Raw genomic sequence first — 27,681 nt, 5'->3', positions numbered from 1 at the left:
TTTCATCAGCTGTCACAGTTTGCTTCCTTTTTTATAAATAGTGTTTTCATGTGACCATAATTAATTATGGTTGGTTTTCAAAAATTTATTGATTTATTTTTCCAGTCTTGCAGTAGAATCCAAGCACAAACTCACTGACTCTTCTGAAGCAGACTTCACCTGGGTTATGGGGCTCCATGAATCCATTTGCAGGACTGCGGTCTATATAAAACTGTACTGGATCTCTGTGGCAAGGTTTAGGTAGTGGGGGGCTGCAGGGGGTCCCTGTGGGAAGAGGTCAGGGGCTGCCCCAGGCTGGGTACAGCCAGCTCCACGACAGACCCACCGCAGGACACAGCTGAGCCCATCAGCCAAGCTGGTGGCGCCTCTGGGAAACATATTTAAGAAAGAGCAAAACTGCATGGCAGTGAGGAAAAAAAAATGTGATAAACAGCCCTGTGAACACCAAGGTCAGAGAAGAAGGAGGAGGAGGGGGCACTCCAGGCGCTGGAGCAGAGATACCCCTGCAGCCCCTGGAAAGGGTCACGGTAGAGCAGGTAGTTCCCTTCAGACCATGGAAGAGACTATGGTGGAGCACATACTTTCATTCAGCCTGTGGAGAGGGCCACGGTGGGGCAGGTATTTCACTGCAGCCCGTGGAGACGACCACATCAGAGCAGATATCCACACAGCAGCCCATTCACCCTATGCCAGAGAAGGTGGATATTTCCTGAAGGAATAGTGGTCCGTGGAGAGGAGCCCATGCCAGGAGCAGATTCTCTTGATAGGAACTGTGGCCCATGGAGGGCTCGCGCTGGAGCAGTTCATGAAGGACTGCAGCCCACGGGAAGGACCCACGCTGGAGCAGGGGAAAAGTGTGAGGAGGAGGGAGCAGCAAGGAGGAGCTCTTATGAACTCATCACAAGCCCCCATTCCCTGTCTGCCCCGCGCCACTCAGGGGTGGGGAGTAGAGGAGTCGGGAACGAAGGAGTGAAGTTGAGCCTGGAAACAGGGTGGTGAGGGGAAGGCGTTGTTTTAATTTTTATCTTTGTTTCTCACCATCCAAATCTATTTTAATTGGCAACAAATTAAATTAATTTTCCCCATGTTGAGTCTGTTTTGCCCGTGACAGTAATTGGTATATGATCTCCATATCTTTATCTTCATCCACAAGATTTTCATCTTATTTTCTCCTCTTGTTCCTGTTGAGAAGGAGGAGTGTGAAAGTGGCTGGGTGGGGGTCTGGCAACTGGCCAAGGTCAATCCACCACAAAAACATATAATTTGGAACTGGGTGATCTGGGAGATGAACTTTTTGAGTTTGAAGGATGAACTATTTGATTCCAAGGATGATGTCCCAAGAAAAAAATCTTTTTTCAGTCTGTCATTTACAATCTTCCCTGTTCCAAATGGAAAGGAATGGCTCTCCAGGCTTTTTAATGGTATAATTTAGAGAGTAGCTCCATCAGAGTAAGAGAAGTACATCTTCTGTTTTGATATAAAATTCTACAAAAACTCCCAAGTCCTAAAGGGTGTTCTTCAATCTTGTTCTGTAAGAGACTATATAGTAAACCTAAGCTATGGCTGGTCTCAGAGAAGTGAACTTTAGAGCAAGACTGTTGTATCTTTAAACAAATTTAATACATTTGTGTGCAAAAAAAAAAAAAAATACAAACTCAAGACTCCATCAAGACTAAGGCGCAGAAGAACTAACTAAATACACAGATGTCCCATATTTTTTGGTGTCATTAACTCTCAGATATATCAGCCTTTAGGCTCATGAATGTTTTACTCCTTCTTTCATAGGTCTTCCTGAGAAATAACCAATTGGATACTGAGCAAACAAACAAAAAGAGTAATCAGACTCCACTGACCTGTTTAACCTTGATTGTGAAGGATGAAAAGCAGCAGCCGCTTTCCGTGGAACGAAACTTCTGGTGGCACTTGCTTCTTCCCTTTTGAATTATATTGGCATAAAGACATCAAGATATTGAACGGATAATGTTGTGAGTTTATACATGCCAGACTGTGTTCCATCACTTTTTGAAGCAGGTATGTTATTTGAATCACCTTGCCTTATTTTTCAGCAGAAATCCAAATTAATAATGGGTATGGTAGAAAAAGGCATATTATTACAACTTCTGTATAAGGTAGTTCATCATGGATAGTATAAAATTTGCACAGAAAAAGTTGAAGTTAACTGGAGTCCCATCCTCTTAAGAGATGTGGAATTGTTATCAGAATTTGGATTGTCTTTTAATATATTTTCTTGTCAGTCAAGGAAGTAAACAATATTTTCTTGTCTCTGTTCCACTGGAACAAAAATGCTTAACTTGAAAATAGGATTCTAATGTAATTTCAGCCATCAGGAATGGATCTAGTACTAAAATTGTAACTGTTGTATCTTCCTTCTTAAAAAGAGCATAACTTTTTTCTAGAAAAGTGTCATCTCGTGCTTTTAGTATTTTATAGGACTGCTTTAAATAAGTAAGAAATAACTTTGAGTAGTTAGACCTTCAAGATGATTAATCACTAAAAGACTGAATAGGCTAGTGAGTTTAAATTTCCATAGCTGACTGGGATATTAAAATTATTTTATTAGAAAGTACAAATTACATGACTTTTTAGTTCATCAGAATGAAATCCATCATAACTTTAATTTTGTTTTATGCTTCAGGGTTGCCATGTAGCTAATCAGCATTATGTAACGGCATTTTAAAATAATGCTGTATATCTGTGACTTCATATGGTTGCCTGCCGTTATGTTGTCCATTAACAGGCTTCATGTGCCTTGCATGATCCCAGTGTGATCAGGCTAGATCCCAGGATTATGTTAAATATGCTCTGGACATACCATTATTAACAAGTAGCATTGTAACTACTGCAGATGATAAAGTAATATCTATATGCTCATGTATAATTTCACTCTTAATTGTTACTTTAAAAACAAAAGTTCTGTCCATTTAGTTGATGGTTTGTGTATGACACTTAAAAAAAGAAAGGAATTTTTTTTCAGCAGATCACAAGACCCTAAATTGTGTGTTAACTTATTACCAAAAAGAAAATATCAAAGTAAATATGAATAAATTTAGGTCTTTTAGTACATCAGATACTACATGCCAGAGTTACTCAGTTTATTATATTTCTGGGTGTACTAACATGGTATTTTATTTTCTTTTTGGTACTGAACAAAGCTGAAGAGCTTAAAAGTGTTACATGGCTGGTTCTGACTCAAGATGTGGCCTAGTAAATAATATATGAATAATGGCAAGATAGTGTTTCTAGCTCAGCAATGAGAAGGGTGAAATAGCAGAATGGGTAGTCTTATCTAACAAAACGGGTTCTCAGAAATTTTTCTTATGGCTGGGGGTTACAGCTCACTTTTAGGCTTTTTCTGTGATCACTTCTCACCATTTGGAGAAGGGTGCAACATACAAAGAAATAAAGAGGTTGTGGTGAGAGTTTTGTTGTGGCAAGTCTGCCATCAAAGAGCTGCAGCTTTCTTCTATGAATGATAGGTATCTGTACCTGGTGTTTTAAAATATTGTTTATATGAGTTTCTTCATGTCATTGCGCAGCATTAGCTAGGTCTGGTGTAAAAACTTTTGGTTCTTCAAATCCAGAAGGATGAACTGTAAGGACGTAGTAGAGCTGCTCAGTGGAAAATCACTTGTTTGTCTGCTTTGCTTCTGTGATGAAAGAAGGAATGAGCGATAGATCTGAAGTGGACTAAATCTAGCAACCAGTGCTTAGCTTTTATTTGCACTCCACTGTAAGGGCACCTTGTTAAATTTATCACAAGCTCATGAATTCAGCCCAAAGCCTTGTACCTGAAATAAGATAGGACCCTGATTGACGTCAGTATTTCCCATGCATAAGTTTGCAATAAATGGTTACTTTTGTAATACTGAGGTCAATTCTTGGTATCTACTCTCCTTGCCTAGGTCCAGATTCCTTCCACCTGTCCTCAGGCACATGAGCTGGGAATGCAGTCATCCTGAGCACTCTGTAGAGGTAATAGGAAAAAGTGCTTGGTCAATTGTCCTCTGAGTATGTATGTCTTGTCTGTTGACAATATAAGGAATCTAGTTTGACTAAGCTTCAAACTTAATACTCAAATTAGGCACCTAAAAATGGTTAGGCTGAATCTGAGTCCTTGTGTTGAGAAAGCAAAAATTCACGGCTGTGTTGCATTAGATTACACTCAGAGGTACAAAGCTCTTACCCCACTGCAAGAAGCCAGTAGCCTTGATGAATAGTAGAATTATTCTTCTAAGACTTAGAAAAGAGAGATGTAAACAAGCACAAGTAAAACTAGGTGGAAATACTATGTGCAGGCATTAATGCTGTAGGAAATTTAGCCATTCATTTCAGTGAAAGCAACATCAAGCCTTTAATTCGAACAGTGATACCTAACACAAGCTTCTGTTCTTTGTTTTTTGCTTTTCCATTTTTTCAAATAATTTTAAAATCTCTTAAGGGCTGGAGGATAATTTAGAGGAGATTTTATTCCAGTTTCACTTTCATGTATTTTTAATCTTTTACTACCTCATTAAAATTATTAAAATGAACAATAAGAAATATTATCCATATATACTTGCAGTCCTTGCTATTTTAAATTCTGTTCTACATTAGCAGCCTTGGTAATGTACTGATAACATGGATGAACAAAGGCAACGTGCTTTGTCAACATCTGGGGAAGCGTTATATGAAATCCTGGCCCTAGACAAGGGAGCAACACACGATGAGATTAAGAAGTCCTACAGGTATGTAAAATGTGCTTTGCAACATGTCTAAAAATGCTTGTGTGTCTGGCATGATTATGATGGTAAAACCTTTTGAGTTACCTGCACTGTAGACATTCATTGTTACATTTTTTGTTTTGCACCACGAGCCTGGAAAGAATCAGAGCTGATGCAATGTGAATCTATTGATTTCATCCCACAAGCAATCCGTGTGCTTCATCTATAATGTTTTAGTCTAGCTGAATGAGAGGTCAGACTTGTTAGGGTAAGATAACGCAGACTATGCTTGCGAAGTGCAGTCTTTGAATACTGCACCCAGTTCTTGTGTTAACAACTTTTCCTGAAGTATGTTGAAAAGTAAAGCCAATGCAGAAAAGTGGTGTAATAACGATTCAAGAACTAGACTAAGAGACATAAGGAGTTCGATCAGTTTATCTTATCATAACGATGACAACTGATAGATTATTTTATTATGGTGTGTAATATCTCTGAAAGGGAAAAATGCTAGGTGTGAGAGGGTTCTTCACCTTATGAAGGCAGGCATAAGCAAAACCAGTGCTTGGAATCGAAAAGCAATTTGAGCTGAAAAAGAGGTACATGGTTTTAACAGTGAGCATAACCAACCACTGAAACATACCGGCACAGGAAATGGTAGGTTCTCTATTGAAAAAGAAGAGAGGAGTTTAAGATAACTTTTACTCAAACACAAGTTATCAAAATGGTGAAAAGCATTTTACTGTTGAAATGTAACAAGATCAAAAAGTAAGGCTAGAAGATTTAATGGGTCATTTTGCTCTTAAATCTGTTCTGCTGCTATTAAAAAGAGAATGAACTTTAAACGTCATGAGTGAAATAGATGTACTTGACATTGAAATATGCCAGACATGTACTTGCAGGTTTAATAAATATAGCAAAACTTTTATTACAGCATCGTTCTGGGTGTTGTTGGTTGCACTGTATTACCAGTCAAACTTTAACACAGCTTGCTTGTCCTATCAAATATAAGAATCCATTTGAACTGAAAAAGAGGTTATGAAATAGACCTATTTGCATCATTGTTTAGTTTGAATTTTGTTGGGACTCTGGCCTCTGCAACAAATTGCGTCTCTCCCGCTTCCTGTTCCTAAAGACATATAGTCAATGGAGGAGGGAGAAGTAGTGAATGTTCAAACTCTTCACACAATGGAAGGAAAGCTATTGACATCTCATGATTCTGTTGTCTTGCATAACTATACCGCTGGGGGATAAACTTGCTACAGTATCAAATTCACTCATGACTTGCACCTTCCGTGTCCCTGTAGTATAGCCTGGCTGCAGAAACCATCTTCTGTATCAAACCTCATGTTTTCCTGTTGCTTTTACATTTAACTTTATGGAAGGGAGGCCTTCTTTAATACCCAAAGGAGAGAGTTGTCATGGAAGAATGTAGAATGCAATTAACTATATTTAATGCTGAACATGAAGAAGGATGATTTACACAGTGATCTATGGTAAAACTGACAGTGGTGCTTTATCCATCTTTATGAGTAATTATAGCAAAAAAAAGGCTGCTTCTGACTAAAGTGGAAATGTCAGAGGGATTCACTTTTAATGGAGTAGCTGTAAATATTTGCAAGATAAAATGATGAGTCAGTCTCATAGATTTGCTTTAATTATCTTTTAAATTATGCTAATCCAAAAATCTGCTGCTGAACTGGTATTCTTTACTACAAGGTATAAAACCAGCAATACCTGATTCTGAGTTTCCTGCCATTATTAATTAAGTCAGTATTAACCATACTACCACAGCCCAGGGCAAAATTTACTTTTTAATAAACATGACAGAGGTACCTCTCTATGCTTTTATTTGGAGTTTGGCACAGTCTAATTTATTAAGGACTAAAGCTAACAGGCTTCTAATCAACAGAATTTCAAAGGAGATATCCATATATTCACTACACTACAAAAAAAAACTTAGAAACATTTTTTGGCATAATAACTTAAACTGTACTTGGACTTCTGCTTCCAAGTCTGACAGTAAAGTAATATGCAGAGAGATACCATATTTCTTATGTTTTCATCAGAAGTTTGAAAATATCCAGTTTGATAGACTATGTACAAAAAATAAAGTATATTGAAAACTCTGTGAGACAGTAGGTGTTGGTGATTTAGAATTTTATTTAAAAGAGTGTACAGTACTCTAAAAGCCATTTAATGACTGCAAACCAAAGAGGGATAATCCCTTAACTGTGCTTATGCCAATGGCCTGTGCTACTCCTGATACAGCCATGGACGCTCCCCTCCTTGGAGCAAAATATGAGAACAGGCCCCAGGCTCAGGACCACCATCCCCTGCCCAGGGTTCAGCCGAAACTGCCTTGGCCGGTCATCTTGGCCACCTCGGGCAAGAGTTCAAGGCTGGGCAGCCCTTGAAGGGGAGCCGCCCGGGCATGGCCAAAAGGCAGAGGTGCCGCGGGGTCTGGGCCAGAGCCAAAAGGGCACTCCTTCGAGCCGGAGTTGAACCAGCGACCTAAGGATGGCCGTGCAAGGGAGCCTACAGTCCTCCGCTCTACCAGCTGAGCTATCGAAGGAATCATGGGACATGGACACCTCACACCTTCCTCACACGCTCATCCAACCCTTCAGCTCTCACACCGCTCCCGCATACCTGCACGACTCTCCTCAGCAGGAAAAAAGACAGCCTTGCCGTGGATCACATTGCCCAGAACCTCTCAGGCCCACACCACCTGACCAGGGCAGACCCAGCCATGGTGGCTCGCTCCAAGCGAGTGTCCAGAACAGAAGGCACAATCAGCACCATGAGGAAGGGACAACTGCACGCCGGGAAGTCACTGCATAGGTCAGAGTGACGATCCCGTCCAGTGAGCGCCAGGCAGGTCCACACCGACAAGCCAGGGATGAGGTCGAGCCAGGACATCTGTCTGCACGTCAGCATCCGCATCAAGGGTTGCTGTGGCTGGACATCTCCATGGCCGTGGCCATGGCTGAGCTAGAGACCAGGACTCCTACTGTACAGCTCGGAAAGAGGGTGAAGGCCCAGAGCTGAGCACAAATACAGCTCCTGGACCTGCGGGTGGACGTCGAGGTCCCGCAAAAGGCTGGTCAGGGCCATTAAGGCCTATTAGGGCACTCAGGGCCCGGACGCGACTTAGGGGTAGCCCTGAAAGGGAGCCTGCAGTCGTCCGCTCCACCAGCAGAGCCACTGATGGACCGGCAGGGCCCTCTCCCAGCTCTGCCTCCATGACACAGCTGTCAGAGAAATCGGCTTGGATGAGACCTCAGCACATGTCTGTTCCAGCATCCTCCTCCAAGCACCCCCAGATCAGGGATCACAGCAGCTTGCTCAAGGCTTCAGCCAGTCAGCTCATGCCAACCTCCAAGCATGGAGACTGCACCGCACTCCGGGCCACCCTTCTTCCTCTGCCTGGCTGTCCTGAGGGGAGAAAAAATTGAACCTGTCCTGCTTCTGTTGTTTCTCACTCCTGTTGTTTCTCACTCCTCTGCCAATCACCACACTACAAGGCCTCACTGTTGAATCAATAACCTCCTGAGAGGCATTCTGATAAACTGCAGCTTATCTCCCCCAAAGCCCTCTCTTCTCCAGGCTCTGGACAAGCCCCCGTTCATTGGCCTCTCCTCAAAGGGCAAGTGCGCCTGCTCCCAACCGTCCTGGTGGCCTTGTTTGGAGGTCGCTGCACTTGGTCAATGTCGCTCCTCTACACAGGGGCCCAAAGTTGGGCATACTGTTCTAGAGGCCATCGACGAAGTGCTGAGAAAAGGTGGAGAACGCCTTCCCTCGATGCGGAGCCCATGCTGCTCTTGGTGCAGCCCTGGTTGCTGTCCTCGACTGTGCAGGCCAGGTGCACCAGGAGATCCCCACAGCCCCCAGAGGACAGGGGGCCCCCAGCAAAGGGCCCTGTGTCCAGGCAAGGGGAGTGAAAAGCATTGGAGAATGCGGGCATCGATCCCGCTGCCTCTCACATGCTAAGCGAGCGCTCTACCACTTGAGCTAATTCCCCAGCCCACGGCCTCTGCCTGAGGTCCTCTCCCCTCCCAGGCACCCAGCCCTGACCCAGGCTGCCCTGCACCCAAACCTGGGCCTCCCATCGGCCTCGCTCTCACTTCCCTGCTGGAGGTGACCCCAGAGAAGTCCCGTGCTGAGGACCACCATCCCCTGCCCAGGGTTCAGCCGAAACTGCCTTGGCCGGTCATCTTGGCCACCTTGGGCAAGAGTTCAAGGCTGGGCAGCCCTTGAAGGGGAGCCGCCCGGGCATGGCCAAAAGGCAGAGGTGCCGCAGGGTCTGGGCCAGAGCCAAAAGGGCACTCCTTCGAGCCGGAGTTGAACCAGCGACCTAAGGATGGCCGTGCAAGGGAGCCTACAGTCCTCCGCTCTACCAGCTGAGCTATCGAAGGAATCATGGGGCCCTGCCCAGTACCTCGCCCATCACACACTCATCCAACACTTTCCCATGCACAGCGCAGCCTGATGCCGCTACTGCAACATCCTGCTTCAAACAGCCTCAGCTCCAGCTTCACACGCCCTTGCTCAACCCTTTAGACCGTCAAATCATGCAAACCCCCAAACGGAAAAGCTCCACAAGCTCCTTGGACGTCATCTTCTACAGCTGGACTCTCCTCAGGGACCAAAAATGCTTACCCATATCCCGCTGCAACTTCTCTGCATCCCATTTCACTCTGCTGTCTTTTGCCTTCTGGTCGAGCACCAGACAACAGGAGACCATTTCCTCTACTCCGTAACCTACTCCTACGTGCCCGAAGGCCACGTGGAAGCCCTCTGAATCTCTCTTTCTCCAGGCTAAACATGCCCAGTGTCCTCAGCCCATCCTCAAAGAGAAATCCCTCCATTCCCTGAGCTTTTTGGTGGCCCTCCACTGAAGCTGTTCCATTTCAGTGATGTCTTTCCTCTACGGGGGAGATCAGGCAGAGCTGGACACAGTACTTGAGATGAGATTTGACGACTGTCAAGCAAAGGGGGAGAAAATCAGATCCTCTGTTAAACTGCCCGTGCTCCCTTTGATACAGCCCTGGATGTCATCCTCCTCTGTAAAGCCTGGGCACACTGTGATCTCCCCACAGCCCCCAGAGGACAGGGTGCCCCCAGCAAAGGGCCCTGTGTCCAGGCAAGGGGAATGAAAAGCATTGGAGAATGCGGGCATCGATCCCGCTGCCTCTCACATGCTAAGCGAGCGCTCTACCACTTGAGCTAATTCCCCAGCCCACGGCCTCTGCCTGAGGTCCTCTCCCCTCCCAGGCACCCACCCCTGACCCAGGCTGCCCTGCACCCAAACCTGGGCCTCCCATCGGCCTCGCTCTCACTTCCCTGCTGGAGGTGACCCCAGAGAAGTCCCGTGCTGAGGACCACCATCCCCTGCCCAGGGTTCAGCCGAAACTGCCTTGGCCGGTCATCTTGGCCACCTTGGGCAAGAGTTCAAGGCTGGGCAGCCCTTGAAGGGGAGCCGCCCGGGCATGGCCAAAAGGCAGAGGTGCCGCAGGGTCTGGGCCAGAGCCAAAAGGGCACTCCTTCGAGCCGGAGTTGAAGCAGCGACCTAAGGATGGCCGTGCAAGGGAGCCTACAGTCCTCCGCTCTACCAGCTGAGCTATCGAAGGAATCACAGAATCACAGAATCAGTACGGTTGGAAAAGACCTGTAAGATCATCGAGTCCAACCTGGGGGGGGGGGAGAAAGAAAAAAAAAAAAAAAAAAAAAAAAAAAACAAAAAAAAACAAAAAAAAAACCACACAACCACAAAACCCACGCCACACAACAACAATAACAAGCCACAACCCACCCAACACCACACAGCACCATGTCCATCAAGCTACATCCCACAATGCCACATCCACACGCTCCTTGAATACCTCCAGGGAGGGTGACTCTACCACCTCCCTGGGCAGCCTATTCCAGTGTTTCACCACTCTCTCAGTGAAGAACTTTTTCCTAATGTCTAGCCTGAACCTCCCCTGGCGCAACTTGAGGCCATTTCCTCTAGTCCTGTCACTAGTCACTTGGGAGAAGAGACCAACACCCACCTCTCTGCAACCCCCTTTCAGGTAGTTGTAGAGAGCGATAAGGTCTCCCCTCAGCCTTCTCTTCTCCAGGCTAAACAACCCCAGCTCGCTCAGCCGCTCCTCATAAGACTTGTGTTCCAGACCCCTCACCAGCTTCGTCGCCCTTCTCTGGACACGCTCCAGCACCTCAATGTCCTTCTTGTAGTGAGGGGCCCAAAACTGAACACAGTATTCGAGGTGCGGCCTCACCAGAGCCGAGTACAGAGGCATGATCACCTCCCTGCTCCTGCTGGCCACACCATTTCTGATGCAAGCCAGGATGCCGTTGGCCTTCTTGGCCACCTGGGCACACTGCTGGCTCATATTCAGCCGGGTGTCGATCAACACCCCCAGGTCCTTTTCTGCAGGGGAACTTTCCAGCCACTCATCCCCAAGCCTGTAGCGTTGCCTGGGGTTGTTGTGGCCGAAGTGTAGAACCCGGCACTTGGCCTTATTGAACTTCATCCGGTTGGCCTCAGCCCATCGATCCAGCCTGTCCAGATCCCTCTGCAGAGCCTTCCTACCCTCAAGCAGATCAACACTCCCTCCCAACTTGGTGTCATCTGCAAACTTGCTGAGGGAGCACTCTATCCCCTCATCCAGATCATCAATGAAGATATTAAACAAGACCGGTCCCAAAACCGAGCCCTGGGGGACTCCGCTTGTGACCGGCCGCCAGCTGGATTTCACCCCATTCACCACAACCCTCTGGGCTCGGCCATCCAGCCAGTTTTTTACCCAGCGAAGAGTGTACCTGTCTAAACCACAGGCCGCCAGCTTCTCTAGGAGAATACTGTGGGGAACAGTGTCAAAGGCTTTGCTGAAGTCCAGGTAGACAACATCAACAGCCTTCCCCTCATCCACTAGGCGGGTCACCTGGTCATAGAAGGAGATCAGGTTGGTCAAGCAGGACCTGCCTTTCATGAACCCGTGCTGGCTTGGCCTGATCCCTTGGGTAACCTGCACGTGTCCCGTGAGCGCCCTCAAGATGAGCCTCTCCATAACCTTCCCCGGCACCGAGGTCAGGCTGACAGGCCTGTAGTTCCCCGGATCCTCCTTCCGACCCTTCTTGTAGATGGGCGTCACGTTGGCAAGCCTCCAGTCATCCGGGACCTCCCCCGTTGACCAGGACTGTTGATAAATGATGGAGAGCGGCTTGGCAAGCTCTTCCGCCAGTTCCCTCAGCACCCTTGGGTGGATGCCATCAGGCCCCATAGACTTATGAGTGTCCAGGTGGCATAGCAGGTCGTTAACTGCTTCCTCCTGGATCATGGGGAGCCTATTTTGCCCTCCATCCCTGTCATCCAGGGCCGATGGGAGTCATGGAATCATGGAATCATGGGGCCCTGCCCAGTACCTCGCCCATCACACACTCATCCAACACTTTCCCATGCACAGCGCAGCCTGATGCCGCTACTGCAACATCCTGCTTCAAACAGCCTCAGCTCCAGCTTCACACGCCCTTGCTCAACCATTTAGACCGTCAAATCATGCAAACCCCCAAACGGAAAAGCTCCACAAGCTCCTTGGACGTCATCTTCTACAGCTGGACTCTCCTCAGGGACCAAAAATGCTTACCCATATCCCGCTGCAACTTCTCTGCATCCCATTTCACTGTGCTGTCTTTTGCCTTCTGGTCGAGCACCAGACAACAGGAGACCATTTCCTCTACTCCGTAACCTACTCCTACGTGCCCGAAGGCCATGTGGAAGCCCTCTGAATCTCTCTTTCTCCAGGCTAAACATGCCCAGTGTCCTCAGCCCATCCTCAAAGAGAAATCCCTCCATTCCCTGAGCTTTTTGGTGGCCCTCCACTGAAGCTGTTCCATTTCAGTGATGTCTTTCCTCTACGGGGGAGATCAGGCAGAGCTGGACACAGTACTTGAGATGAGATTTGACGACTGTCAAGCAAAGGGGGAGAAAATCAGATCCTCTGTTAAACTGCCCGTGCTCCCTTTGATACAGCCCTGGACGTCATCCTCCTCTGTAAAGCCTGGGCACACTGTGATCCCCTAACAGCCCCCAGAGGACAGGGTGCCCCCAGCAAAGGGCCCTGTGTCCAGGCAAGGGGAATGAAAAGCATTGGAGAATGCGGGCATCGATCCCACTGCCTCTCACATGCTAAGCGAGCGCTCTACCACTTGAGCTAATTCCCCAGCCCATGGCCTCTGCCTGAGGTCCTCTCCCCTCCCAGGCACCCAGCCCTGACCCAGGCTGCCCTGCACCCAAACCTGGGCCTCCCATCGGCCTCGCTCTCACTTCCCTGCTGGAGGTGACCCCAGAGAAGGCCCGTGCTGAGGACCACCATCCCCTGCCCAGGGTTCAGCCGAAACTGCCTTGGCCGGTCATCTTGGCCACCTCGGGCAAGAGTTCAAGGCTGGGCAGCCCTTGAAGGGGAGCCGCCCGGGCATGGCCAAAAGGCAGAGGTGCCGCAGGGTCTGGGCCAGAGCCAAAAGGGCACTCCTTCGAGCCGGAGTTGAAGCAGCGACCTAAGGATGGCCGTGCAAGTGAGCCTACAGTCCTCCGCTCTACCAGCTGAGCTATCGAAGGAATCATGGGACATGGACACCTCACACCTTCCTCACACGCTCATCCAACCCTTCAGCTCTCACACCGCTCCCACATACCTGCACGACTCTCCTCAGCAGGAAAAAAGACAGCCTTGCCGTGGATCACATTGCCCAGAACCTCTCAGGCCCACACCACCTGACCAGGGCAGACCCAGCCATGGTGGCTCGCTCCAAGCGAGTGTCCAGAACAGAAGGCACAATCAGCACCATGAGGAAGGGACAACTGCACGCCGGGAAGTCACTGCATAGGTCAGAGTGACGATCCCGTCCAGTGAGCGCCAGGCAGGTCCACACCGACAAGCCAGGGATGAGGTCGAGCCAGGACATCTGTCTACACGTCAGCATCCGCATCAAGGGTTGCTGTGGCTGGACATCTCCATGGCCGTGGCCATGGCTGAGCTAGAGACCAGGACTCCTACTGTACAGCTCGGAAAGAGGGTGAAGGCCCAGAGCTGAGCACAAATACAGCTCCTGGACCTGCGGGTGGACGTCGAGGTCCCGCAAAAGGCTGGTCAGGGCCATTAAGGCCTATTAGGGCACTCAGGGCCCGGACGCGACTTAGGGGTAGCCCTGAAAGGGAGCCTGCAGTCGTCCGCTCCACGAGCAGAGCCTCTGATGGACCGGCAGGGCCCTCTCCCAGCTCTGCCTCCATGACACAGCTGTCAGAGAAATCGGCTTGGATGAGACCTCAGCACATGTCTGTTCCAGCATCCTCCTCCAAGCACCCCCAGATCAGGGATCACAGCAGCTTGCTCAAGGCTTCAGCCAGTCAGCTCATGCCAACCTCCAAGCATGGAGACTGCACCGCACTCCGGGCCACCCTTCTTCCTCTGCCTGGCTGTCCTGAGGGGAGAAAAAATTGAACCTGTCCTGCTTCTGTTGTTTCTCACTCCTGTTGTTTCTCACTCCTCTGCCAATCACCACACTACAAGGCCTCACTGTTGAATCAATAACCTCCTGAGAGGCATTCTGATAAACTGCAGCTTATCTCCCCCAAAGCCCTCTCTTCTCCAGGCTCTGGACAAGCCCCCGTTCATTGGCCTCTCCTCAAAGGGCAAGTGCGCCTGCTCCCAACCGTCCTGGTGGCCTTGTTTGGAGGTCGCTGCACTTGGTCAATGTCGCTCCTCTACACAGGGGCCCAAAGTTGGGCATACTGTTCTAGAGGCCATCAACGAAGTGCTGAGAAAAGGTGGAGAACGCCTTCCCTCGATGCGGAGCCCATGCTGCTCTTGGTGCAGCCCTGGTTGCTGTCCTCGACTGTGCAGGCCAGGTGCACCAGGAGATCCCCACAGCCCCCAGAGGACAGGGGGCCCCCAGCAAAGGGCCCTGTGTCCAGGCAAGGGGAGTGAAAAGCATTGGAGAATGCGGGCATCGATCCCGCTGCCTCTCACATGCTAAGCGAGCGCTCTACCACTTGAGCTAATTCCCCAGCCCACGGCCTCTGCCTGAGGTCCTCTCCCCTCCCAGGCACCCACCCCTGACCCAGGCTGCCCTGCACCCAAACCTGGGCCTCCCATCGGCCTCGCTCTCACTTCCCTGCTGGAGGTGACCCCAGAGAAGTCCCGTGCTGAGGACCACCATCCCCTGCCCAGGGTTCAGCCGAAACTGCCTTGGCCGGTCATCTTGGCCACCTTGGGCAAGAGTTCAAGGCTGGGCAGCCCTTGAAGGGGAGCCGCCCGGGCATGGCCAAAAGGCAGAGGTGCCGCAGGGTCTGGGCCAGAGCCAAAAGGGCACTCCTTCGAGCCGGAGTTGAACCAGCGACCTAAGGATGGCCGTGCAAGGGAGCCTACAGTCCTCCGCTCTACCAGCTGAGCTATCGAAGGAATCATGGGGCCCTGCCCAGTACCTCGCCCATCACACACTCATCCAACACTTTCCCATGCACAGCGCAGCCTGATGCCGCTACTGCAACATCCTGCTTCAAACAGCCTCAGCTCCAGCTTCACACGCCCTTGCTCAACCCTTTAGACCGTCAAATCATGCAAACCCCCAAACGGAAAAGCTCCACAAGCTCCTTGGACGTCATCTTCTACAGCTGGACTCTCCTCAGGGACCAAAAATGCTTACCCATATCCCGCTGCAACTTCTCTGCATCCCATTTCACTCTGCTGTCTTTTGCCTTCTGGTCGAGCACCAGACAACAGGAGACCATTTCCTCTACTCCGTAACCTACTCCTACGTGCCCGAAGGCCACGTGGAAGCCCTCTGAATCTCTCTTTCTCCAGGCTAAACATGCCCAGTGTCCTCAGCCCATCCTCAAAGAGAAATCCCTCCATTCCCTGAGCTTTTTGGTGGCCCTCCACTGAAGCTGTTCCATTTCAGTGATGTCTTTCCTCTACGGGGGAGATCAGGCAGAGCTGGACACAGTACTTGAGATGAGATTTGACGACTGTCAAGCAAAGGGGGAGAAAATCAGATCCTCTGTTAAACTGCCCGTGCTCCCTTTGATACAGCCCTGGATGTCATCCTCCTCTGTAAAGCCTGGGCACACTGTGATCTCCCCACAGCCCCCAGAGGACAGGGGGCCCCCGGCAAAGGGCCCTGTGTCCAGGCAAGGGGAATGAAAAGCATTGGAGAATGCGGGCATCGATCCCGCTGCCTCTCACATGCTAAGCGAGCGCTCTACCACTTGAGCTAATTCCCCAGCCCACGGCCTCTGCCTGAGGTCCTCTCCCCTCCCAGGCACCCACCCCTGACCCAGGCTGCCCTGCACCCAAACCTGGGCCTCCCATCGGCCTCGCTCTCACTTCCCTGCTGGAGGTGACCCCAGAGAAGGCCCGTGCTGAGGACCACCATCCCCTGCCCAGGGTTCAGCCGAAACTGCCTTGGCCGGTCATCTTGGCCACCTCGGGCAAGAGTTCAAGGCTGGGCAGCCCTTGAAGGGGAGCCGCCCGGGCATGGCCAAAAGGCAGAGGTGCCGCAGGGTCTGGGCCAGAGCCAAAAGGGCACTCCTTCGAGCCGGAGTTGAAGCAGCGACCTAAGGATGGCCGTGCAAGGGAGCCTACAGTCCTCCGCTCTACCAGCTGAGCTATCGAAGGAATCATGGGACATGGACACCTCACACCTTCCTCACACGCTCATCCAACCCTTCAGCTCTCACACCGCTCCCGCATACCTGCACGACTCTCCTCAGCAGGAAAAAAGACAGCCTTGCCGTGGATCACATTGCCCAGAACCTCTCAGGCCCACACCACCTGACCAGGGCAGACCCAGCCATGGTGGCTCGCTCCAAGCGAGTGTCCAGAACAGAAGGCACAATCAGCACCATGAGGAAGGGACAACTGCACGCCGGGAAGTCACTGCATAGGTCAGAGTGACGATCCCGTCCAGTGAGCGCCAGGCAGGTCCACACCGACAAGCCAGGGATGAGGTCGAGCCAGGACATCTGTCTGCACGTCAGCATCCGCATCAAGGGTTGCTGTGGCTGGACATCTCCATGGCCGTGGCCATGGCTGAGCTAGAGACCAGGACTCCTACTGTACAGCTCGGAAAGAGGGTGAAGGCCCAGAGCTGAGCACAAATACAGCTCCTGGACCTGCGGGTGGACGTCGAGGTCCCGCAAAAGGCTGGTCAGGGCCATTAAGGCCTATTAGGGCACTCAGGGCCCGGACGCGACTTAGGGGTAGCCCTGAAAGGGAGCCTGCAGTCGTCCGCTCCACCAGCAGAGCCACTGATGGACCGGCAGGGCCCTCTCCCAGCTCTGCCTCCATGACACAGCTGTCAGAGAAATCGGCTTGGATGAGACCTCAGCACATGTCTGTTCCAGCATCCTCCTCCAAGCACCCCCAGATCAGGGATCACAGCAGCTTGCTCAAGGCTTCAGCCAGTCAGCTCATGCCAACCTCCAAGCATGGAGACTGCACCGCACTCCGGGCCACCCTTCTTCCTCTGCCTGGCTGTCCTGAGGGGAGAAAAAATTGAACCTGTCCTGCTTCTGTTGTTTCTCACTCCTGTTGTTTCTCACTCCTCTGCCAATCACCACACTACAAGGCCTCACTGTTGAATCAATAACCTCCTGAGAGGCATTCTGATAAACTGCAGCTTATCTCCCCCAAAGCCCTCTCTTCTCCAGGCTCTGGACAAGCCCCCGTTCATTGGCCTCTCCTCAAAGGGCAAGTGCGCCTGCTCCCAACCGTCCTGGTGGCCTTGTTTGGAGGTCGCTGCACTTGGTCAATGTCGCTCCTCTACACAGGGGCCCAAAGTTGGGCATACTGTTCTAGAGGCCATCGACGAAGTGCTGAGAAAAGGTGGAGAACGCCTTCCCTCGATGCGGAGCCCATGCTGCTCTTGGTGCAGCCCTGGTTGCTGTCCTCGACTGTGCAGGCCAGGTGCACCAGGAGATCCCCACAGCCCCCAGAGGACAGGGGGCCCCCAGCAAAGGGCCCTGTGTCCAGGCAAGGGGAGTGAAAAGCATTGGAGAATGCGGGCATCGATCCCGCTGCCTCTCACATGCTAAGCGAGCGCTCTACCACTTGAGCTAATTCCCCAGCCCACGGCCTCTGCCTGAGGTCCTCTCCCCTCCCAGGCACCCAGCCCTGACCCAGGCTGCCCTGCACCCAAACCTGGGCCTCCCATCGGCCTCGCTCTCACTTCCCTGCTGGAGGTGACCCCAGAGAAGTCCCGTGCTGAGGACCACCATCCCCTGCCCAGGGTTCAGCCGAAACTGCCTTGGCCGGTCATCTTGGCCACCTTGGGCAAGAGTTCAAGGCTGGGCAGCCCTTGAAGGGGAGCCGCCCGGGCATGGCCAAAAGGCAGAGGTGCCGCAGGGTCTGGGCCAGAGCCAAAAGGGCACTCCTTCGAGCCGGAGTTGAACCAGCGACCTAAGGATGGCCGTGCAAGGGAGCCTACAGTCCTCCGCTCTACCAGCTGAGCTATCGAAGGAATCATGGGGCCCTGCCCAGTACCTCGCCCATCACACACTCATCCAACACTTTCCCATGCACAGCGCAGCCTGATGCCGCTACTGCAACATCCTGCTTCAAACAGCCTCAGCTCCAGCTTCACACGCCCTTGCTCAACCCTTTAGACCGTCAAATCATGCAAACCCCCAAACGGAAAAGCTCCACAAGCTCCTTGGACGTCATCTTCTACAGCTGGACTCTCCTCAGGGACCAAAAATGCTTACCCATATCCCGCTGCAACTTCTCTGCATCCCATTTCACTCTGCTGTCTTTTGCCTTCTGGTCGAGCACCAGACAACAGGAGACCATTTCCTCTACTCCGTAACCTACTCCTACGTGCCCGAAGGCCACGTGGAAGCCCTCTGAATCTCTCTTTCTCCAGGCTAAACATGCCCAGTGTCCTCAGCCCATCCTCAAAGAGAAATCCCTCCATTCCCTGAGCTTTTTGGTGGCCCTCCACTGAAGCTGTTCCATTTCAGTGATGTCTTTCCTCTACGGGGGAGATCAGGCAGAGCTGGACACAGTACTTGAGATGAGATTTGACGACTGTCAAGCAAAGGGGGAGAAAATCAGATCCTCTGTTAAACTGCCCGTGCTCCCTTTGATACAGCCCTGGATGTCATCCTCCTCTGTAAAGCCTGGGCACACTGTGATCTCCCCACAGCCCCCAGAGGACAGGGGGCCCCCGGCAAAGGGCCCTGTGTCCAGGCAAGGGGAATGAAAAGCATTGGAGAATGCGGGCATCGATCCCGCTGCCTCTCACATGCTAAGCGAGCGCTCTACCACTTGAGCTAATTCCCCAGCCCACGGCCTCTGCCTGAGGTCCTCTCCCCTCCCAGGCACCCACCCCTGACCCAGGCTGCCCTGCACCCAAACCTGGGCCTCCCATCGGCCTCGCTCTCACTTCCCTGCTGGAGGTGACCCCAGAGAAGGCCCGTGCTGAGGACCACCATCCCCTGCCCAGGGTTCAGCCGAAACTGCCTTGGCCGGTCATCTTGGCCACCTCGGGCAAGAGTTCAAGGCTGGGCAGCCCTTGAAGGGGAGCCGCCCGGGCATGGCCAAAAGGCAGAGGTGCCGCAGGGTCTGGGCCAGAGCCAAAAGGGCACTCCTTCGAGCCGGAGTTGAAGCAGCGACCTAAGGATGGCCGTGCAAGGGAGCCTACAGTCCTCCGCTCTACCAGCTGAGCTATCGAAGGAATCATGGGACATGGACACCTCACACCTTCCTCACACGCTCATCCAACCCTTCAGCTCTCACACCGCTCCCGCATACCTGCACGACTCTCCTCAGCAGGAAAAAAGACAGCCTTGCCGTGGATCACATTGCCCAGAACCTCTCAGGCCCACACCACCTGACCAGGGCAGACCCAGCCATGGTGGCTCGCTCCAAGCGAGTGTCCAGAACAGAAGGCACAATCAGCACCATGAGGAAGGGACAACTGCACGCCGGGAAGTCACTGCATAGGTCAGAGTGACGATCCCGTCCAGTGAGCGCCAGGCAGGTCCACACCGACAAGCCAGGGATGAGGTCGAGCCAGGACATCTGTCTGCACGTCAGCATCCGCATCAAGGGTCGCTGTGGCTGGACATCTCCATGGCCGTGGCCATGGCTGAGCTAGAGACCAGGACTCCTACTGTACAGCTCGGAAAGAGGGTGAAGGCCCAGAGCTGAGCACAAATACAGCTCCTGGACCTGCGGGTGGACGTCGAGGTCCCGCAAAAGGCTGGTCAGGGCCATTAAGGCCTATTAGGGCACTCAGGGCCCGGACGCGACTTAGGGGTAGCCCTGAAAGGGAGCCTGCAGTCGTCCGCTCCACGAGCAGAGCCACTGATGGACCGGCAGGGCCCTCTCCCAGCTCTGCCTCCATGACACAGCTGTCAGAGAAATCGGCTTGGATGAGACCTCAGCACATGTCTGTTCCAGCATCCTCCTCCAAGCACCCCCAGATCAGGGATCACAGCAGCTTGCTCAAGGCTTCAGCCAGTCAGCTCATGCCAACCTCCAAGCATGGAGACTGCACCGCACTCCGGGCCACCCTTCTTCCTCTGCCTGGCTGTCCTGAGGGGAGAAAAAATTGAACCTGTCCTGCTTCTGTTGTTTCTCACTCCTGTTGTTTCTCACTCCTCTGCCAATCACCACACTACAAGGCCTCACTGTTGAATCAATAACCTCCTGAGAGGCATTCTGATAAACTGCAGCTTATCTCCCCCAAAGCCCTCTCTTCTCCAGGCTCTGGACAAGCCCCCGTTCATTGGCCTCTCCTCAAAGGGCAAGTGCGCCTGCTCCCAACCGTCCTGGTGGCCTTGTTTGGAGGTCGCTGCACTTGGTCAATGTCGCTCCTCTACACAGGGGCCCAAAGTTGGGCATACTGTTCTAGAGGCCATCAACGAAGTGCTGAGAAAAGGTGGAGAACGCCTTCCCTCGATGCGGAGCCCATGCTGCTCTTGGTGCAGCCCTGGTTGCTGTCCTCGACTGTGCAGGCCAGGTGCACCAGGAGATCCCCACAGCCCCCAGAGGACAGGGGGCCCCCAGCAAAGGGCCCTGTGTCCAGGCAAGGGGAATGAAAAGCATTGGAGAATGCGGGCATCGATCCCGCTGCCTCTCACATGCTAAGCGAGCGCTCTACCACTTGAGCTAATTCCCCAGCCCACGGCCTCTGCCTGAGGTCCTCTCCCCTCCCAGGCACCCACCCCTGACCCAGGCTGCCCTGCACCCAAACCTGGGCCTCCCATCGGCCTCGCTCTCACTTCCCTGCTGGAGGTGACCCCAGAGAAGTCCCGTGCTGAGGACCACTATCCCCTGCCCAGGGTTCAGCCGAAACTGCCTTGGCCGGTCATCTTGGCCACCTTGGGCAAGAGTTCAAGGCTGGGCAGCCCTTGAAGGGGAGCCGCCCGGGCATGGCCAAAAGGCAGAGGTGCCGCAGGGTCTGGGCCAGAGCCAAAAGGGCACTCCTTCGAGCCGGAGTTGAACCAGCGACCTAAGGATGGCCGTGCAAGGGAGCCTACAGTCCTCCGCTCTACCAGCTGAGCTATCGAAGGAATCATGGGGCCCTGCCCAGTACCTCGCCCATCACACACTCATCCAACACTTTCCCATGCACAGCGCAGCCTGATGCCGCTACTGCAACATCCTGCTTCAAACAGCCTCAGCTCCAGCTTCACACGCCCTTGCTCAACCCTTTAGACGGTCAAATCATGCAAACCCCCAAACGGAAAAGCTCCACAAGCTCCTTGGATGTCATCTTCTACAGCTGGACTCTCCTCAGGGACCAAAAATGCTTACCCATATCCCGCTGCAACTTCTCTGCATCCCATTTCACTCTGCTGTCTTTTGCCTTCTGGTCGAGCACCAGACAACAGGAGACCATTTCCTCTACTCCGTAACCTACTCCTACGTGCCCGAAGGCCACGTGGAAGCCCTCTGAATCTCTCTTTCTCCAGGCTAAACATGCCCAGTGTCCTCAGCCCATCCTCAAAGAGAAATCCCTCCATTCCCTGAGCTTTTTGGTGGCCCTCCACTGAAGCTGTTCCATTTCAGTGATGTCTTTCCTCTACGGGGGAGATCAGGCAGAGCTGGACACAGTACTTGAGATGAGATTTGACGACTGTCAAGCAAAGGGGGAGAAAATCAGATCCTCTGTTAAACTGCCCGTGCTCCCTTTGATACAGCCCTGGATGTCATCCTCCTCTGTAAAGCCTGGGCACACTGTGATCTCCCCACAGCCCCCAGAGGACAGGGGGCCCCCGGCAAAGGGCCCTGTGTCCAGGCAAGGGGAATGAAAAGCATTGGAGAATGCGGGCATCGATCCCGCTGCCTCTCACATGCTAAGCGAGCGCTCTACCACTTGAGCTAATTCCCCAGCCCACGGCCTCTGCCTGAGGTCCTCTCCCCTCCCAGGCACCCACCCCTGACCCAGGCTGCCCTGCACCCAAACCTGGGCCTCCCATCGGCCTCGCTCTCACTTCCCTGCTGGAGGTGACCCCAGAGAAGTCCCGTGCTGAGGACCACCATCCCCTGCCCAGGGTTCAGCCGAAACTGCCTTGGCCGGTCATCTTGGCCACCTTGGGCAAGAGTTCAAGGCTGGGCAGCCCTTGAAGGGGAGCCGCCCGGGCATGGCCAAAAGGCAGAGGTGCCGCAGGGTCTGGGCCAGAGCCAAAAGGGCACTCCTTCGAGCCGGAGTTGAAGCAGCGACCTAAGGATGGCCGTGCAAGGGAGCCTACAGTCCTCCGCTCTACCAGCTGAGCTATCGAAGGAATCATGGGACATGGACACCTCACACCTTCCTCACACGCTCATCCAACCCTTCAGCTCTCACACCGCTCCCGCATACCTGCACGACTCTCCTCAGCAGGAAAAAAGACAGCCTTGCCGTGGATCACATTGCCCAGAACCTCTCAGGCCCACACCACCTGACCAGGGCAGACCCAGCCATGGTGGCTCGCTCCAAGCGAGTGTCCAGAACAGAAGGCACAATCAGCACCATGAGGAAGGGACAACTGCACGCCGGGAAGTCACTGCATAGGTCAGAGTGACGATCCCGTCCAGTGAGCGCCAGGCAGGTCCACACCGACAAGCCAGGGATGAGGTCGAGCCAGGACATCTGTCTGCACGTCAGCATCCGCATCAAGGGTTGCTGTGGCTGGACATCTCCATGGCCGTGGCCATGGCTGAGCTAGAGACCAGGACTCCTACTGTACAGCTCGGAAAGAGGGTGAAGGCCCAGAGCTGAGCACAAATACAGCTCCTGGACCTGCGGGTGGACGTCGAGGTCCCGCAAAAGGCTGGTCAGGGCCATTAAGGCCTATTAGGGCACTCAGGGCCCGGACGCGACTTAGGGGTAGCCCTGAAAGGGAGCCTGCAGTCGTCCGCTCCACCAGCAGAGCCACTGATGGACCGGCAGGGCCCTCTCCCAGCTCTGCCTCCATGACACAGCTGTCAGAGAAATCGGCTTGGATGAGACCTCAGCACATGTCTGTTCCAGCATCCTCCTCCAAGCACCCCCAGATCAGGGATCACAGCAGCTTGCTCAAGGCTTCAGCCAGTCAGCTCATGCCAACCTCCAAGCATGGAGACTGCACCGCACTCCGGGCCACCCTTCTTCCTCTGCCTGGCTGTCCTGAGGGGAGAAAAAATTGAACCTGTCCTGCTTCTGTTGTTTCTCACTCCTGTTGTTTCTCACTCCTCTGCCAATCACCACACTACAAGGCCTCACTGTTGAATCAATAACCTCCTGAGAGGCATTCTGATAAACTGCAGCTTATCTCCCCCAAAGCCCTCTCTTCTCCAGGCTCTGGACAAGCCCCCGTTCATTGGCCTCTCCTCAAAGGGCAAGTGCGCCTGCTCCCAACCGTCCTGGTGGCCTTGTTTGGAGGTCGCTGCACTTGGTCAATGTCGCTCCTCTACACAGGGGCCCAAAGTTGGGCATACTGTTCTAGAGGCCATCAACGAAGTGCTGAGAAAAGGTGGAGAACGCCTTCCCTCGATGCGGAGCCCATGCTGCTCTTGGTGCAGCCCTGGTTGCTGTCCTCGACTGTGCAGGCCAGGTGCACCAGGAGATCCCCACAGCCCCCAGAGGACAGGGGGCCCCCAGCAAAGGGCCCTGTGTCCAGGCAAGGGGAGTGAAAAGCATTGGAGAATGCGGGCATCGATCCCGCTGCCTCTCACATGCTAAGCGAGCGCTCTACCACTTGAGCTAATTCCCCAGCCCACGGCCTCTGCCTGAGGTCCTCTCCCCTCCCAGGCACCCACCCCTGACCCAGGCTGCCCTGCACCCAAACCTGGGCCTCCCATCGGCCTCGCTCTCACTTCCCTGCTGGAGGTGACCCCAGAGAAGTCCCGTGCTGAGGACCACCATCCCCTGCCCAGGGTTCAGCCGAAACTGCCTTGGCCGGTCATCTTGGCCACCTTGGGCAATAGTTCAAGGCTGGGCAGCCCTTGAAGGGGAGCCGCCCGGGCATGGCCAAAAGGCAGAGGTGCCGCAGGGTCTGGGCCAGAGCCAAAAGGGCACTCCTTCGAGCCGGAGTTGAACCAGCGACCTAAGGATGGCCGTGCAAGGGAGCCTACAGTCCTCCGCTCTACCAGCTGAGCTATCGAAGGAATCATGGGGCCCTGCCCAGTACCTCGCCCATCACACACTCATCCAACACTTTCCCATGCACAGCGCAGCCTGATGCCGCTACTGCAACATCCTGCTTCAAACAGCCTCAGCTCCAGCTTCACACGCCCTTGCTCAACCCTTTAGACCGTCAAATCATGCAAACCCCCAAACGGAAAAGCTCCACAAGCTCCTTGGATGTCATCTTCTACAGCTGGACTCTCCTCAGGGACCAAAAATGCTTACCCATATCCCGCTGCAACTTCTCTGCATCCCATTTCACTCTGCTGTCTTTTGCCTTCTGGTCGAGCACCAGACAACAGGAGACCATTTCCTCTACTCCGTAACCTACTCCTACGTGCCCGAAGGCCACGTGGAAGCCCTCTGAATCTCTCTTTCTCCAGGCTAAACATGCCCAGTGTCCTCAGCCCATCCTCAAAGAGAAATCCCTCCATTCCCTGAGCTTTTTGGTGGCCCTCCACTGAAGCTGTTCCATTTCAGTGATGTCTTTCCTCTACGGGGGAGATCAGGCAGAGCTGGACACAGTACTTGAGATGAGATTTGACGACTGTCAAGCAAAGGGGGAGAAAATCAGATCCTCTGTTAAACTGCCCGTGCTCCCTTTGATACAGCCCTGGATGTCATCCTCCTCTGTAAAGCCTGGGCACACTGTGATCTCCCCACAGCCCCCAGAGGACAGGGGGCCCCCGGCAAAGGGCCCTGTGTCCAGGCAAGGGGAATGAAAAGCATTGGAGAATGCGGGCATCGATCCCGCTGCCTCTCACATGCTAAGCGAGCGCTCTACCACTTGAGCTAATTCCCCAGCCCACGGCCTCTGCCTGAGGTCCTCTCCCCTCCCAGGCACCCACCCCTGACCCAGGCTGCCCTGCACCCAAACCTGGGCCTCCCATCGGCCTCGCTCTCACTTCCCTGCTGGAGGTGACCCCAGAGAAGGCCCGTGCTGAGGACCACCATCCCCTGCCCAGGGTTCAGCCGAAACTGCCTTGGCCGGTCATCTTGGCCACCTCGGGCAAGAGTTCAAGGCTGGGCAGCCCTTGAAGGGGAGCCGCCCGGGCATGGCCAAAAGGCAGAGGTGCCGCAGGGTCTGGGCCAGAGCCAAAAGGGCACTCCTTCGAGCCGGAGTTGAAGCAGCGACCTAAGGATGGCCGTGCAAGGGAGCCTACAGTCCTCCGCTCTACCAGCTGAGCTATCGAAGGAATCATGGGACATGGACACCTCACACCTTCCTCACACGCTCATCCAACCCTTCAGCTCTCACACCGCTCCCGCATACCTGCACGACTCTCCTCAGCAGGAAAAAAGACAGCCTTGCCGTGGATCACATTGCCCAGAACCTCTCAGGCCCACACCACCTGACCAGGGCAGACCCAGCCATGGTGGCTCGCTCCAAGCGAGTGTCCAGAACAGAAGGCACAATCAGCACCATGAGGAAGGGACAACTGCACGCCGGGAAGTCACTGCATAGGTCAGAGTGACGATCCCGTCCAGTGAGCGCCAGGCAGGTCCACACCGACAAGCCAGGGATGAGGTCGAGCCAGGACATCTGTCTGCACGTCAGCATCCGCATCAAGGGTTGCTGTGGCTGGACATCTCCATGGCCGTGGCCATGGCTGAGCTAGAGACCAGGACTCCTACTGTACAGCTCGGAAAGAGGGTGAAGGCCCAGAGCTGAGCACAAATACAGCTCCTGGACCTGCGGGTGGACGTCGAGGTCCCGCAAAAGGCTGGTCAGGGCCATTAAGGCCTATTAGGGCACTCAGGGCCCGGACGCGACTTAGGGGTAGCCCTGAAAGGGAGCCTGCAGTCGTCCGCTCCACCAGCAGAGCCACTGATGGACCGGCAGGGCCCTCTCCCAGCTCTGCCTCCATGACACAGCTGTCAGAGAAATCGGCTTGGATGAGACCTCAGCACATGTCTGTTCCAGCATCCTCCTCCAAGCACCCCCAGATCAGGGATCACAGCAGCTTGCTCAAGGCTTCAGCCAGTCAGCTCATGCCAACCTCCAAGCATGGAGACTGCACCGCACTCCGGGCCACCCTTCTTCCTCTGCCTGGCTGTCCTGAGGGGAGAAAAAATTGAACCTGTCCTGCTTCTGTTGTTTCTCACTCCTGTTGTTTCTCACTCCTCTGCCAATCACCACACTACAAGGCCTCACTGTTGAATCAATAACCTCCTGAGAGGCATTCTGATAAACTGCAGCTTATCTCCCCCAAAGCCCTCTCTTCTCCAGGCTCTGGACAAGCCCCCGTTCATTGGCCTCTCCTCAAAGGGCAAGTGCGCCTGCTCCCAACCGTCCTGGTGGCCTTGTTTGGAGGTCGCTGCACTTGGTCAATGTCGCTCCTCTACACAGGGGCCCAAAGTTGGGCATACTGTTCTAGAGGCCATCAACGAAGTGCTGAGAAAAGGTGGAGAACGCCTTCCCTCGATGCGGAGCCCATGCTGCTCTTGGTGCAGCCCTGGTTGCTGTCCTCGACTGTGCAGGCCAGGTGCACCAGGAGATCCCCACAGCCCCCAGAGGACAGGGGGCCCCCAGCAAAGGGCCCTGTGTCCAGGCAAGGGGAGTGAAAAGCATTGGAGAATGCGGGCATCGATCCCGCTGCCTCTCACATGCTAAGCGAGCGCTCTACCACTTGAGCTAATTCCCCAGCCCACGGCCTCTGCCTGAGGTCCTCTCCCCTCCCAGGCACCCACCCCTGACCCAGGCTGCCCTGCACCCAAACCTGGGCCTCCCATCGGCCTCGCTCTCACTTCCCTGCTGGAGGTGACCCCAGAGAAGTCCCGTGCTGAGGACCACCATCCCCTGCCCAGGGTTCAGCCGAAACTGCCTTGGCCGGTCATCTTGGCCACCTTGGGCAATAGTTCAAGGCTGGGCAGCCCTTGAAGGGGAGCCGCCCGGGCATGGCCAAAAGGCAGAGGTGCCGCAGGGTCTGGGCCAGAGCCAAAAGGGCACTCCTTCGAGCCGGAGTTGAACCAGCGACCTAAGGATGGCCGTGCAAGGGAGCCTACAGTCCTCCGCTCTACCAGCTGAGCTATCGAAGGAATCATGGGGCCCTGCCCAGTACCTCGCCCATCACACACTCATCCAACACTTTCCCATGCACAGCGCAGCCTGATGCCGCTACTGCAACATCCTGCTTCAAACAGCCTCAGCTCCAGCTTCACACGCCCTTGCTCAACCCTTTAGACCGTCAAATCATGCAAACCCCCAAACGGAAAAGCTCCACAAGCTCCTTGGACGTCATCTTCTACAGCTGGACTCTCCTCAGGGACCAAAAATGCTTACCCATATCCCGCTGCAACTTCT

At 53.4% G+C, this 27,681-nt stretch overlaps 1 protein-coding gene and 19 non-coding genes across 20 annotated transcripts in view; 1 reads left to right on the top strand and 19 right to left on the bottom strand.

The window, feature by feature from the left end:
* Positions 1-4,638: 4,638 nt before the first annotated feature.
* The window catches only part of DNAJC5B (DnaJ heat shock protein family (Hsp40) member C5 beta), a 46,702-nt gene continuing 23,659 nt past the window's right edge, over positions 4,639-27,681 (top strand). The window contains exon 1 of the mRNA XM_059815588.1: positions 4,639-4,745. Within this exon, the coding sequence (XP_059671571.1) occupies positions 4,639-4,745 (107 nt within the window). The remainder of the gene's footprint in view (positions 4,746-27,681) is intronic.
* Positions 7,205-7,293, bottom strand: TRNAY-GUA (transfer RNA tyrosine (anticodon GUA)). The gene is given in 2 exon segments: positions 7,205-7,240; positions 7,257-7,293. It is a non-coding gene; the product is annotated as a tRNA-Tyr (tRNA).
* Positions 8,670-8,742, bottom strand: TRNAA-AGC (transfer RNA alanine (anticodon AGC)). The gene has a single exon. It is a non-coding gene; the product is annotated as a tRNA-Ala (tRNA).
* On the bottom strand, positions 9,048-9,136 carry TRNAY-GUA (transfer RNA tyrosine (anticodon GUA)). The gene is given in 2 exon segments: positions 9,048-9,083; positions 9,100-9,136. It is a non-coding gene; the product is annotated as a tRNA-Tyr (tRNA).
* Positions 9,885-9,957, bottom strand: TRNAA-AGC (transfer RNA alanine (anticodon AGC)). The gene has a single exon. It is a non-coding gene; the product is annotated as a tRNA-Ala (tRNA).
* TRNAY-GUA (transfer RNA tyrosine (anticodon GUA)) lies at positions 10,263-10,351 on the bottom strand. The gene is given in 2 exon segments: positions 10,263-10,298; positions 10,315-10,351. It is a non-coding gene; the product is annotated as a tRNA-Tyr (tRNA).
* On the bottom strand, positions 13,253-13,341 carry TRNAY-GUA (transfer RNA tyrosine (anticodon GUA)). Its single transcript is given in 2 exon segments — positions 13,253-13,288; positions 13,305-13,341. It is a non-coding gene; the product is annotated as a tRNA-Tyr (tRNA).
* TRNAA-AGC (transfer RNA alanine (anticodon AGC)) lies at positions 14,718-14,790 on the bottom strand. The gene has a single exon. It is a non-coding gene; the product is annotated as a tRNA-Ala (tRNA).
* Positions 15,096-15,184, bottom strand: TRNAY-GUA (transfer RNA tyrosine (anticodon GUA)). The gene is given in 2 exon segments: positions 15,096-15,131; positions 15,148-15,184. It is a non-coding gene; the product is annotated as a tRNA-Tyr (tRNA).
* TRNAA-AGC (transfer RNA alanine (anticodon AGC)) lies at positions 15,933-16,005 on the bottom strand. The gene has a single exon. It is a non-coding gene; the product is annotated as a tRNA-Ala (tRNA).
* Positions 16,311-16,399, bottom strand: TRNAY-GUA (transfer RNA tyrosine (anticodon GUA)). The gene is given in 2 exon segments: positions 16,311-16,346; positions 16,363-16,399. It is a non-coding gene; the product is annotated as a tRNA-Tyr (tRNA).
* TRNAA-AGC (transfer RNA alanine (anticodon AGC)) lies at positions 17,776-17,848 on the bottom strand. The gene has a single exon. It is a non-coding gene; the product is annotated as a tRNA-Ala (tRNA).
* Positions 18,154-18,242, bottom strand: TRNAY-GUA (transfer RNA tyrosine (anticodon GUA)). The gene is given in 2 exon segments: positions 18,154-18,189; positions 18,206-18,242. It is a non-coding gene; the product is annotated as a tRNA-Tyr (tRNA).
* Positions 18,991-19,063, bottom strand: TRNAA-AGC (transfer RNA alanine (anticodon AGC)). The gene has a single exon. It is a non-coding gene; the product is annotated as a tRNA-Ala (tRNA).
* TRNAA-AGC (transfer RNA alanine (anticodon AGC)) lies at positions 20,834-20,906 on the bottom strand. Its single transcript has one exon. It is a non-coding gene; the product is annotated as a tRNA-Ala (tRNA).
* TRNAY-GUA (transfer RNA tyrosine (anticodon GUA)) lies at positions 21,212-21,300 on the bottom strand. The gene is given in 2 exon segments: positions 21,212-21,247; positions 21,264-21,300. It is a non-coding gene; the product is annotated as a tRNA-Tyr (tRNA).
* On the bottom strand, positions 22,049-22,121 carry TRNAA-AGC (transfer RNA alanine (anticodon AGC)). Its single transcript has one exon. It is a non-coding gene; the product is annotated as a tRNA-Ala (tRNA).
* TRNAA-AGC (transfer RNA alanine (anticodon AGC)) lies at positions 23,892-23,964 on the bottom strand. The gene has a single exon. It is a non-coding gene; the product is annotated as a tRNA-Ala (tRNA).
* TRNAY-GUA (transfer RNA tyrosine (anticodon GUA)) lies at positions 24,270-24,358 on the bottom strand. Its single transcript is given in 2 exon segments — positions 24,270-24,305; positions 24,322-24,358. It is a non-coding gene; the product is annotated as a tRNA-Tyr (tRNA).
* TRNAY-GUA (transfer RNA tyrosine (anticodon GUA)) lies at positions 27,328-27,416 on the bottom strand. Its single transcript is given in 2 exon segments — positions 27,328-27,363; positions 27,380-27,416. It is a non-coding gene; the product is annotated as a tRNA-Tyr (tRNA).

The sequence above is a fragment of the Gavia stellata genome, chromosome 3 (assembly GCF_030936135.1).
Source record: "Gavia stellata isolate bGavSte3 chromosome 3, bGavSte3.hap2, whole genome shotgun sequence".
NCBI lineage: Eukaryota > Metazoa > Chordata > Aves > Gaviiformes > Gaviidae > Gavia > Gavia stellata.
Note: the sequence above shows the minus strand (reverse complement) of the source record. Positions and strands in the feature narration are given on the sequence as shown.